This window comes from Salmo salar, chromosome ssa16 (genome assembly GCF_905237065.1).
Source record: "Salmo salar chromosome ssa16, Ssal_v3.1, whole genome shotgun sequence".
Taxonomy (NCBI): Eukaryota; Metazoa; Chordata; class Actinopteri; order Salmoniformes; family Salmonidae; genus Salmo; species Salmo salar.
This window is the reverse complement of record NC_059457.1, coordinates 78,171,134-78,184,291: the sequence shown is the minus strand read 5'-3', so window position 1 is coordinate 78,184,291 and position 13,158 is coordinate 78,171,134. Positions and strand designations below refer to the sequence as shown.

The window sequence follows — 13,158 nt, the reverse complement described above, 5'->3', positions numbered from 1 at the left end:
GCTACTAGTCTACTACTGTGGTGTGGTAGCTACTAGGCCTAATTTTGCTATGAACGTGTACATGGTACAGTTCCACATATTAAAAGCACAGCGGGTTGTAGTGAGCTGTGGAGGTCTGTCTGTTTTCCAGCCGGCTGGTCGGTCGTTGGAGCTAAGCGGGGCATTAAACACATGATAAAGCACAGCTTTAATGGCCGCCAGAGGAGAGGAGTGCAGTGGGGAGCACAGGGTTGTTGATTTCTTTCCCGCCGCAGTAAAACACCCACCTCCCTCTCTCCTTTCATAGTTCCTCTTTAATCTCTTCCTCTTCAGGGCGGATGGCCTTCCAGCTCACTCCCCCAGGCCCCCCCCCCCCCCCCCACAGACTGTTAACCCTCTAGCTACTCTATCACCTAGAGAACACAACCACACACTACCTACCTAACTCCCTCACAAACCCACACATAAGGTATGATAGACAAGTCTCACAAAGAAGTGTTAGAATTGAAATGCATATGGAGGTTAGAGCGAGGAGAGCGAGAGAGCGATTCCAACCTTGAGAATGCTGAAGCCTTGTTTCTCATCTACTAACACTTGACAGACTGGGACACACGCACACTCGGACATACACACACGCTACACAGGCATACTGTCCATTTTTCACTGTGTCCTAAGCGTCATCTAGGCCGGTGCCGTTTAGATAATCAGGAAGTGAAAAACAACAGCGTGGTTTAGAGCGCTCTCTGATGCTGGTTCTAATTTTACCCTGCATTCACCAGCAGACAAAGACTAGGAGACCACACAGTGTATTACGATGGAGAGAAAAGAACAGAGGAGCAGGGAGAAGAGGGGAAAAAAAGAGGGGGAGAGGGGAGCGTGAAAAGGCCGGGGCACACTAAGTGGAGCTTTTAATTGAGCGGGCGTGATCTCTCCTTTCTCCCTCTCGTTTCTCTGGCTTTTTTCTTGTACTCATTCAGCCAGTGAGTGGGAGTACAGCGTTGAAGGGGGAGTGTGGCGAGAGGGAGGGGGGGGTGTCGAGAGAGCAGTGGGGGGCCTGGGGATATGGAGAGGGTGTGTGTGTGTGTGTGTACGGACTGGGGATGTGTCTTAACGGCTGTGTCTCTGAGGTCTGGCAGACAGACAAGAGAGGAGGATACAAGCTGAGATAACACCCTACAGCACTCTCACATAAGGGTTTGTGTGTGTGTGTGTGTGTGTGTGAGAGAGAGAGAGAGAGAGAGCGAGCAGGTGAAAGAGATGGCGTGAGCATGCATTTTTAGAGGGCAGAGCTATAGGTGTTTGTTAGCCTTTATGAGTGTCTGTATTGAATGTGCAGCACGTGTGTTTTTAAAGGTCATTCGTGTGAACTCTTGAGGAAGTAAACCCTACAGGGTTTTTTATGGATAGCATGTGTCAAGACAATCAGTTACTTTGGACACGTAAGCATGCAAATGAGTATAATTAGGTGTGCCCATCCCGGTGTGTGTGTATTAGTTCTGGCAGGTACAGGACAAAGCCTTGACTCATTTTCAACCCAGCCTCGTTAACATATCCCATTGGCATCCTTGGCACGGCAGGATTGTGAAGAAAGAAAGAGAGAGAGAGAGAGAGAGAGAGAGAGAGAGAGAGAGAGAGAGAGAGAGAGAGAGAGAGAGAGAGACTACTCATGTATCGCGACACGCATCGCAAAGACTAAAGGATTCTGAAACATGCAGGAAGTGAGTGTTTGTGTGTATGCATGTCAAAGGGCTTTTGGCTGGTCGCCGTGTAGCTCAGTTGGTAGAGCATTGTGGGTTCTATTCCCACGGAGGACCAGTCAAATTAAAATACAAAAATATTAGATTAAATGTATGTACTCACTACTGTAAGTCACTCTGGATAAGCGTTTGCTAAATGACTAAAATGTAAGCGCTACAGCCGGTAGGGCTGTGTGTGTGTGTGTTGAGTGGAGACACACTGTGTCGAGTGTGTGTGTGTGTGTGTGTTGAGTGGAGACACACTGTGTCGAGTGTGTGTGTGTTTGTATGGCGCTGCTAGCTGGTCGGTGACAAGAGAGTGACAACACAAAGACAGGAGGACCAGTCTCAGTACTATGCACTTTCTACCCTTCCCTCACCTCCTTCCCTCACCTCCTTCCCTCACCTCCTTCCCTCACCTCCTTCCCTCACCTCCTTCCCTCACCTCCTTCCGTCCATGAACATTGACCTCACATACATGACAGAAGAAAGCAACATGGTGGATCCTATCGCTTATTTTAACGGCAAACAAAGTCACAAATGATCTAGATATTCCCTATTTAACAAATACACCCAATTCATCTGAATAAATAAGACAAAGCCAAACAGCTGAATAAAATCTAAATATTATTAGTGGTGAAATGATAGCTGCTCTCTCCCAGTTCTAATAATGAATAGATGCTGTGATCAGAGAGACTATGGAAATGGCTGCATGACCAACGTCAACCATTCAAGCAGATAAAAACCACAGTAAGAAGCACAAACCAACGCCATGCCTCACCACAGATTCTCATTCCACTCACAAACACTGCACTCCAAAACCACACGCAAATACACAAGACTCACTGTAGATATATACATCACACACACACACACACACACACACACACACACACACACACACACACTATCCAACGGGAATTGAGATTCTGCACTGCTGCCGGAGTGATATTTCACAATCAGAGTGTGAATTTGCATGCGTGTGGTGTGATTGAGTGAGTGAGTGAGTGTGTGCGCTATGAGTGTGTAATTAAAGGCAATCCTAAGGCTAAGTGATACAAGTGTGAAGATTGCGGGAGAGATCGATCCAACGGAGCCTCCCCGTTTTGCACACTGACTGGAATTTGTTTTGGAGGGGCTGTGAAACGAAAGCAGGCGGGCAGGCGGCAAGCCCAGCGTGTGGAGTGGAGGGGGAGGAGGAGAGGAAGTGGGAGAGGAGAGGGAGGGAGCGGCGCGTTGAAAGGCCCGGCCTCGCAGCCCTGTCGTATTTCACAGTCTTCCTCTCTCTCTTGCATTCTCTACAGTGCTCACTGTCTGCTGCGCTGTGCCGTGCTGCGCTGCGCTGTGTGCGTGAGAGAGAGAGAGAGAGAGAGAGAGAGAGAGAGAGAGAGAGAGAGAGAGAGAGAGAGAGAGGGCGGCCCCAGGGAGCTGCTTGTGGCTTATCACACGCAGGCAGTTAGAAAAGCTTCCTGTCGGGGGCTCGCTGAAGGAGGGAGGGAGGGAGCCAGGGAGAGAGGGAGGGAGGAAGCGAGGGAGGGAGCCAGGGAGAGAGGGAGGGAGGAAGCGAAGGAGGGAGAGAGAGAGCGGGAGGAAGCGAGGGAGGGGGCGAGGGAGGGAGGGAGAGAGAGAGAGAGCGGGAGGAAGCGAGGGAGGGGGAGAGGGAGGAAGGGAGGGAGGGAGAGACGGAGGGAGGGGAGGAAAAAACCCTGAAGGCTAGAAAAACAAGATGCCGTTGGGTTTACGCTCAAACACAGCAGCCATGTCTAGCGGTGCCGAGCGGGGAACGAGGCAGGGAGAGAGGGCTCAGGGGTGGACAGGGCTAGCGGAGGAGAAGAAGAACAAGGGACGGGAGGAGGAGAGTGGACTCTACAGGATTAAATCTGCCCTCCTCCTCCTCCTCCTCCTCTCCTCTCGTATAAATCAAAGAGCTCCGTCTGGAGCGCATGCCTCACTGCCTCCAGTACACACACTACGGAGAGCACACACACACACACACACACACTCTCAAAACCCTGGCCACAGACTCTGGTCTACTAAAACCAACCCTACCTTTGATCTAGAGGGAAACCATTTATACCACCTCCAAACCGTTTTATCTTCGCATTTCATAGAACACACTACCAATTCCCTCCAACACCAACTATCTGTCCTGCTGTCCACCTCAGGTAAAAACCACATTCAATTTGAGACCCTCTCTACCCCCAGCTCATCTCATCTCCCCGCGTCTCAAAAGGTTGTCTTTGTACTGCAGTCTTCTTTAAAACTACGATGTTTTGCTTTGGAGAGTAAGAAGACGGGATGAAGGGAGGAGGAAGGGAGGGAGAGGACGAGTCATGCGGTCCAAACAGCATTAATGGTTGGTTTCCTGCGAGCGGTGCCAGTCCTTTCAGGCAGCCCTGCTGGAACTAATCCACAGGCTCATTAATCTGGGGGGACAAATTAGTCATGGACGGCCTTAATCCCAATGTTCCTAATATTCCCAGGGTTTAGACCAGGAAAGGGAGAAGAGGAATTTTTATCCAAATTGTGTGTTTTTTAGGGACACTTTTTTTTATGTCGTTTTGGCAAACTGGGTGGATGTGGTAGGAAAGGGTTAAGAGCTACTGGAGATTTGGAGAGAGAAGAGAGCAGAGCCGTACTCCAGCAAGTCTGTGTGTGAGAGAGAGCGGGGTGAGTGTAAGTGGGAGAGCAGTGTGTGTGTGTGTGTGTGTGTGAGAGAGTGAGAGAGTGAGTGAGTGAGTGTGTGATAGAGAGAGAGAGAGAGAGAGAAAGCAGTGTGTGTGTGTGTGTGTGTGTGTGTGTGTGTGTGTGTGTGTGTGTGTGTGTGTGTGTGTGTGTGTATGCTAGCTAGGAGACTGCTCTGAGCTCCGTGCCTGGTGGAGGGCTCTCACATGGCCTCTCATCTCTTAGACAAGTAAAGAGATGGGAATGTGGAAGGAGGGAGAGAGAGGGAGGGAGGGAGGGAGGGAGGGAGGGAGGGAGGGAGGGAGGGAGAACTAGCAGACGTAAACTGAACGAGATGGAGAGAATGAACGACAACAACCCAGGGAGAGAGAGACAGAAGAACAAACCAACACACTAGCACCAAGTACAGCCTTTCACACCAACACACTAGCACCCAGTACAGCCCTTCAAACCAACACACTACCACCCAGTACAGCCCTTCAAACCAACACACTAGCACCCAGTACAGCCCTTCACACCAACACACTAGCACCCAGTACAGCCCTTCACACCAACACACTAGCACCCAGTACAGCCCTTCACACCAACACACTAGCACCCAGTACAGCCCTTCACACCAACACACTAGCACCCAGTACAGCCCTTCACATCAACACACTAGCACCCAGTACAGCCCTTCACACCAACACACTAGCACCCAGTACAGCCCTTCACACCAACACACTACCACCCAGTACAGCCCTTCACACCAACACACAGTACAGCCTTTCACACCAACACACTAGCACCCAGTACAGCCCTTCACACCAACACACTAGCACCCAGTACAGCCCTTCACACCAACACACTAGCACCCAGTACAGCCCTTCACACCAACACACTAGCACCCCACACAGCTCTTCACATCAACACACTAGCACCCAGTACAGCCCTTCACACCAACACACTAGCACCCAGTACAGCCCTTCACACCAACACACTAGCACCCAGTACAGCCCTTCACACCAACACACTAGCACCCAGTACAGCCCTTCACACCAACACACTAGCACCCAGTACAGCCCTTCACACCAACACACTAGCACCCAGTACAGCCCTTCACACCAACACACTAGCACCCAGTACAGCCCTTCACACCAACACACTAGCACCCAGTACAGCCCTTCACACCAACACACTACCACCCAGTACAGCCCTTCACACCAACACACAGTACAGCCTTTCACACCAACACACTAGCACCCAGTACAGCCCTTCACACCAACACACTAGCACCCAGTACAGCCTTCACACCAACACACTAGCACCCAGTACAGCCCTTCACACCAACACACTAGCACCCCACACAGCTCTTCACATCAACACACTAGCACCCAGTACAGCCCTTCACACCAACACACTAGCACCCAGTACAGCCCTTCACACCAACACACTAGCACCCAGTACAGCCCTTCACACCAACACACTAGCACCCAGTACAGCCCTTCACACCAACACACTAGCACCCAGTACAGCCCTTCACACCAACACACTAGCACCCAGTACAGCGCTTCACACCAACACACTAGCACCCCACACAGCCCTTCACATCAACACACTAGCACCCAGTACAGCCCTTCACACCAACACACAGTACAGCCTTTCACACCAACACACTAGCACCCAGTACAGCCCTTCACACCAACACACTAGCACCCAGTACAGCCCTTCACACCAACACACTAGCACCCAGTACAGCCCTTCACACCAACACACTAGCACCCAGTACAGCCCTTCACACCAACACACTAGCACCCCGTACAGCCCTTCACACCAACACACTAGCACCCCACGCAGCCCTTCACATCAACACACTAGCACCCAGTACAGCCCTTCACATCAACACATTAGCACCCCACACAGCCCTTCACACCAACACACTAGCACCCAGTACAGCCCTTCACACCAACACACTAGCACCCAGTACAGCCCTTCACATCAACACACTAGCACCCCACACAGCCCTTCACACCAACACACTAGCACCCCACACAGCCCTTCACATCAACACACTAGCACCCAGTACAGCCCTTCACACCAACACACTAACACCCCACACAGCCCTTCACACCAACACACTAGCACCCCACACAGCCCTTCACATCAACACACTAGCACCCCACACAGCCCTTCACACCAACACACTAGCACCCAGTACAGCCCTTCACACCAACACACTAACACCCCACACAGCCCTTCAAACCAACACACTAGCACCCAGTACAGCCCTTCACATCAACACACTAGCACCCCACACAGTCCTTCACACCAACACACTAGCACCCAGTACAGCCCTTCACACCAACACACTAACACCCCACACAGCCCTTCAAACCAACACACTAGCACCCAGTACAGCCCTTCACATCAACACACTAGCACCCAGTACAGCCCTTCACACCAACACACTAGCACCCCACACAGCCCTTCACACCAACACACTAGCACCCAGTACAGTCCTTCACATCAACACACTAGCACCCCACACAGCCCTTCACACCAACAGACTAGCACCCCACACAGCTCTTCACATCAACACACTAGCACCCCACACAGCCCTTCACACCAACACACTAGCACCCCACACAGCCCTTCACACCAACACACTAGCACCCCACACAGCCCTTCACACCAACACACTAGCACCCCACACAGCCCTTCACATCAACACACTAGCACCCCACACAGCCCTTCACACCAACACACTAGCACCCAGTACAGCCCTTCACATCAACACACTAGCACCCCACACAGCCCTTCACATCAACACACTAGCACCCAGTACAGCCCTTCACATCAACACACTAGCACCCCACACAGCCCTTCACACCAACACACTAACACCCCACACAGTCCTTCACATCAACACACTAGCACCCCACACAGCCCTTCACACCAACACACTAGCACCCAGTACAGCCCTTCACATCAACACACTAGCACCCCACACAGCCCTTCACATCAACACACTAGCACCCAGTACAGCCCTTCACACCAACACACTAGCACCCCACACAGCCCTTCACATCAACACACTAGCACCCCACACAGCCCTTCACACCAACACACTAGCACCCAGTACAGCCCTTCACATCAACACACTAGCACCCAGTACAGCCCTTCACATCAACACACTAGCACCCAGTACAGCCCTTCACATCAACACACTAGCACCCCACACAGCCCTTCACATCAACACACTAGCACCCAGTACAGCCCTTCACATCAACACACTAACACCCCACACAGCCCTTCATATCAACACACTAGCACCCCACACAGCCCTTCATATCAACACACTAGCACCCCACACAGCCCTTCACATCAACACACTAGCACCCAGTACAGCCCTTCACATCAACACACTACCACCCAGTAAGCCCTTCACATCAACACACTAGCACCCCACACAGCCCTTCCACATATGTTATCAAATCATCTTACCTCGTATCCTAGGCGGGAAGCCCTCTGCAGCAGGGTCTCTCCTGCGTTCTTGTTGACGATGAGCCTGCGGGCCTCGGGAGGCATGGAGCGGCTGGCAGGGGTAGAGGTGGGCACCGGGGGGTTGGAGGGGGTTGGCGTGCGGTCCTGGGTCTCTGGAGGGCTGGGCAGAGGGCTGAGCTGGGGGGGCGGGGTGAGAGGGGGGGCGGGGGAGGAGTGGGAGTAATCCGACAGGGATGAAGACCTCCTCCGCTTCTCGCTGCAGTGCTTTTCCTTGACCTGCTGTGTGTGATGGGGGAGGGAGAGAGAGGGAGAACATATTATTAATTGTCTGCATGACAGATCTTCCATAGAAATCTTCCACACACACAGGAAAGAGGATAGCGTTCTCAGTATGTGTGTGTGGAAGATTTCCATGGAAGATGTGTTGCTCGACAAGACGCTGCCCCACGGGCTCGTCCCATACTGACACACCTAACACATGGCCGTGGAGTGGGGGAACAACAGAACAGAGAGAGGAGGAGGAGAGGAGAGAAAGAGTCAAAGAGGAACATGATTCTGAGGTTATCAGAGCGCTGTCCCTCTTTCAGACTCCCCTTCCCTCTATTTTTACAGTCTGAGCTGCTCTCCTCCATCCCTCCCTCTCTGTCCTCACCCTCTCTGCAGAGGTTATCCTTTATGCTGTCCTCCACTTCCTTTTCTTCTTCTCTCTCCCTCCTTCTTTCCTACTCCTTCTTTCTCTCCCTCTATGGAGATTAGGGTCGCTGGTCTAGTCTAGGGTGAAGTGCTAATTATTCCCGACCACAGGTTGTGTGTGTGTGTGCACTACGGGCCCTACACACACACACGTGGTGGCTGCGCGGTGGCGGCCTAATAAATGTCAGCTCTTCTCCAGGGGCCCTGGCCGTGGCCTCGCAAAGTCATTTATAACCATGAGCACTGGCTTGTCACAGAGAGATGGGGGAGAGGGGGGGGCGAGATCGTGACCTGACTGCCCACCGCCAGAAATGCCCCAGGAAACACACACGCACCCAATTGTTAGTCCAAAATGTAAAGCTCCTAACAAAAAGCTGATATTCTCAGACGCTACCTTTGTAACACTGTTATAAGTTAGGCAAAGACAGCCATTATTGCAACACACTGTGGTTACAAATTCTACTAATATATCTTCAACACATTTCTGATGGTTGGCCATCCAGTTAGCATCAATAGTTGGCCATCCAGTTAGCATCAATGGTTGGCCATCCAGTTAGCATCAATAGTTGATGGTTGGCCATCCAGTTAGCATCAATAGTTGATGGTTGGCCATCCAGTTAGCATCAATAGTTGATGGTTGGCCATCCAGTTAGCATCAATAGTTGATGGTTGGCCATCCAGTTAGCATCAATAGTTGATGGTTGGTTATCCAGTTAACATCAATAGTTGATGGTTGGTTATCCAGTTAACATCAATAGTTGATGGTTGGTTATCCAGTTAGCATCAATAGTTGATGGTTGGTTATCCAGTTAGCATCAATAGTTGATGGTTGGTTATCCAGTTAGCATCAATAGTTGATGGTTGGCCATCCAGTTAGCATCAATAGTTGATGGTTGGCCATCCAGTTAGCATCAATAGTTGATGGTTGGCCATCCAGTTAGCATCAATAGTTGATGGTTGGCCATCCAGTTAGCATCAATAGTTGATGGTTGGCCATCCAGTTAACATCAATAGTTGATGGTTGGCCATCCAGTTAACATCAATAGTTGATGGTTGGTTATCCAGTTAACATCAATAGTTGATGGTTGGTTATCCAGTTAACATCAATAGTTGATGGTTGGTTATCCAGTTAACATCAATAGTTGATGGTTGCTTATCCAGTTAACATCAATAGTTGATGGTTGGTTATCCAGTTAATATCAATAGTTGATGGTTGCTTATCCAGTTAACATCAATAGTTGATGGTTGGTTATCCAGTTAACATCAATAGTTGATGGTTGGTTATCCAGTTAATATCAATAGTTGATGGTTGGTTATCCAGTTAACATCAATAGTTGATGGTTGGTTATCCAGTTAGCATCAATAGTTGATGGTTGGTTATCCAGTTAGTATCAATAGTTGATGGTTGGTTATCCAGTTAATATCAATAGTTGATGGTTGGTTATCCAGTTAGTATCAATAGTTGATGGTTGGCCATCTAGATTGTTACCCTGAGCGTGACAATGTTTTATGTAAATATCACATCCATGTATGAGATTATAAAATGCTATATTTTAAATGGGATCTGAAAACGCCTCCATATTTAGGCTCCGCATTCTGATTTGACACATTCTGAAGACACGTTAAATGAATGCGACGCTTCTAAAAGGAAAGTAACATGAAAGACGTGACGATGCGTTCATGATACAGATCTGCACATTGTGTGTGTGTTTGGACACGTCTGTCAGCGACGGCAGCAGCCAGCGAACGGCAAACAGGATACAGCCACCGCGTCTGCCCCGGAGAGATCTCTCTGTGTGTGTGTGTGTGTGTGTGTGTGTGTGTGTGTGTGTGTGTGAATTCCGCAGCAGGCGGAAGGAGGAAAGAGGAGGAGAGAGGCTCGGGGAGGAGGGCTGTGAGTGAGTGTGTGTGTGTGTGTACACGTGGTGTGATTCTGCAGGTGCCGTGCTGACAGCTGCTGCACTGGGTAATTCTTCAGGGCTGGCCGGACAGACACGCCAGCACACACACACATCACTCACACAGCACAACTCCTGCAGTATACTCAGTATTGTGATCTATATAGCCAGAGACAAGGCTCTCACAGACATGACACACAAGCCGAGGCCCATTCCCGCTACCTGGGGTTGCTGTGTTTTGTGGAGAATGTGCGTCCGTCACACAGTCCAGACCTCTAAAGCTCACTCACCCTCCGCCCTCTTTCCCTTCCTCACTCCCTCACTCCTTCCATCCCTCCTCCTCTTCCAGTCTGGGGCGGATTGTGTTCAGAGCAGGGGGAGGTCACAGCAGCGACACACACACACACAGACTCACGGTGACCCCAAGCACACCTCCCTCTGAGCTTTTCCAGTGAGCTCCAATAACCTCCATAATTGTAATAATCAACATGGTTGTGATTTGAAGCATATTTAAGGAGCTCTGCCCGGGGGGGGGGGTTCAGCCAATGGGAACACACAGTGGAACACACAGAGGACTCGATCTCTCACACACTGGGAGAGAGGACGACAAAAAAACAGAGAGAGAGAGAGAATGTTTCCGCAAGAGAGTGTGTCCACTCACCTTATTCTCCCTCTCTTCCCTCAGTTCTTCATTCCCCAGCCCCAGCCTCTCCCTGGTGTGTTTAGTCTTGCACTGCCGCTTGCCCTTGGGCTTGTCCTGGTCGCCGTGCCGACGGAGTCTGGGGGCCAACAGGTCCCCCGTTGGGTTGGGGTCATGGTCGGGGTGAGGGCCGAGGTGGGGGGATCCCAGTCCCAGAGCACTGGTCCTGCAGTGTTCTTTTAGCCTCTGTCTCTTGTCTGACAGCCGTGGAGGGCTGGGGGTGAGGGTGATGTGGGGGTGTGCAGGGGCCAGGGAGTGAAAGGGGGTGAGGGCAGGGATGTTGGTCTGGAGGGGTGGTCTTCTGACAGGGGTGTTGGACGGGGTCCGGGAGAGGCGGTCCCGATGCGCTGGGGTCAGAGGAACAGATGGCAGCACCACTAGACAGAGGGAGGGATGGGAGAGATTAGCTGATCAATTCCCGGAAAACAGAACCATCTCCCACAGAGCAAATACAACCAGCTAAATTACACTACAAATACTACTTATCCCCTGGCACTACTGGGAGTGGAGGCTTTTGTTCCAGCCCAGCACCAACACACCTGGTGGACCTGATAAAGATAGAATGGACTATTGTTTGTTTCAAGGCCATGTGCAACAGCCAACACCAGAAAAAACGGCTCTGTTCTTTTCCAAGTGTCTCTTTTATCTAGGATGAAAACAAAACAAGCATGTACGTCGACATTCCTCCAAGGTCTCGTTAGGGAATGTGATGGGACAGAGAGGGCTGGGGCTGAATGCTGGAGTGATGTTCTCACGAAGACGTCCGTGGTATCTGGGGATCTAGAGGGGGTTATGGGATACAGGAGGGATATATGAAATATGACAGAGAGGGAAAAAGAGAGGGCAAACAGAGAGAGGTGAGAGAGATCGGGTGGGCAAGAGATGGAGAGTGATTGCAAAAAAGGGCAGCTAGCCTGCGAGACAAAGAGCGCGAGAGAGAGAGAGAGCGCGAGAGAGAGCGAACGAGCGGGGGAGGGAGAACGAGCAGAACAAAGAGCGAGAGGGAGTGCAGGAGAGAGTGAGAACGAGAGAAAACATGAGGGAGTGGGGGGAAGAGAGAGGAGGGTGCAGGAGAGAGTGAGAGCGAGAGAAAACACGAGGGAGTGGGGGGAAGAGAGAGGAGGGTGCAGGAGAGAGTGAGAGCGAGAGAAAACACGAGGGAGTGGGGGGAAGAGAGAGGAGGGTGCAGGAGAGAGTGAGAGCGAGAGAAAACACGAGGGAGTGGGGGGGAAGCGAGAGGAGGGTGTGTATCAGCTGTTTTCCATTACGTGCACCAACAGCAGCATGAAACATACGAAATGACAGACCCTGGGTGCAGCTGCAACACACACACACACACACACACACACACACACACACACACACACACACACACACGTGGTGAAGAGAAGGAGAGGCGGTTTCAGAGAGCCAGTGGGGAGGTTTAACTCGTCCATCTGGTAAATGATTTATCGTGCTGGGCGGGAGGCTCGCTGCAAATGGCCTTCCTCCTCCCCTCCTCCTCCTCCTCTGAGGATATCCAGAGGGGAGAGGCCAATCCACCACACACACGCACTCGTTCTCACACTTACCTGGTCACACACCACAGCTCTTTCCTAGTGAATGGAGGAGGGGCTAAATGGAGGAGACATGGTGGGAGACATGTTCTATATTGTGTCTCAAGAACTCTATGGACAGACTGGGTACCATGACAACAATAGGCACATGTTCTGCTTACCACCAAACAATTCCTATCTGCAGAGAACAAACACACACACACACACACACACACACACACACGAGTGTGTTTGTACGTGTGTGTGTGAACCTGTCTCGCCGTATGGAGGGCGATGCCCATTATCCCCAAGCTACCTCTGACCCCCCCCCAGCACAGGGAAAAGTCTCCAGAGAGGTGTAGCGTGTGGTGTGTAAACCGCTTCCCTTCTCCAATAAGGTGTAATTAATACCCTGTACTGTTGTGTTTCCTCCAGGGCTTAGAGGACCC

General features: G+C 51.1%; 1 protein-coding gene across 4 annotated transcripts in view; it reads right to left on the bottom strand.

The window, feature by feature from the left end:
* The window catches only part of LOC106574692 (BCL-6 corepressor), a 63,128-nt gene that overhangs the window by 21,214 nt on the left and 28,756 nt on the right, over window positions 1-13,158 (bottom strand). For 3 of the 4 annotated variants that reach the window (XM_045697990.1, XM_045697994.1, XM_045697992.1), the window contains 2 exons: window positions 11,136-11,551; window positions 7,884-8,162 (listed from right to left, as the gene is read on the bottom strand). In XM_045697990.1, the coding sequence (XP_045553946.1) occupies window positions 7,884-8,162; window positions 11,136-11,551 (695 nt within the window). The remainder of the gene's footprint in view (window positions 1-7,883; window positions 8,163-11,135; window positions 11,552-13,158) is intronic. The other variant, XM_045697991.1, reaches the window with a different exon arrangement.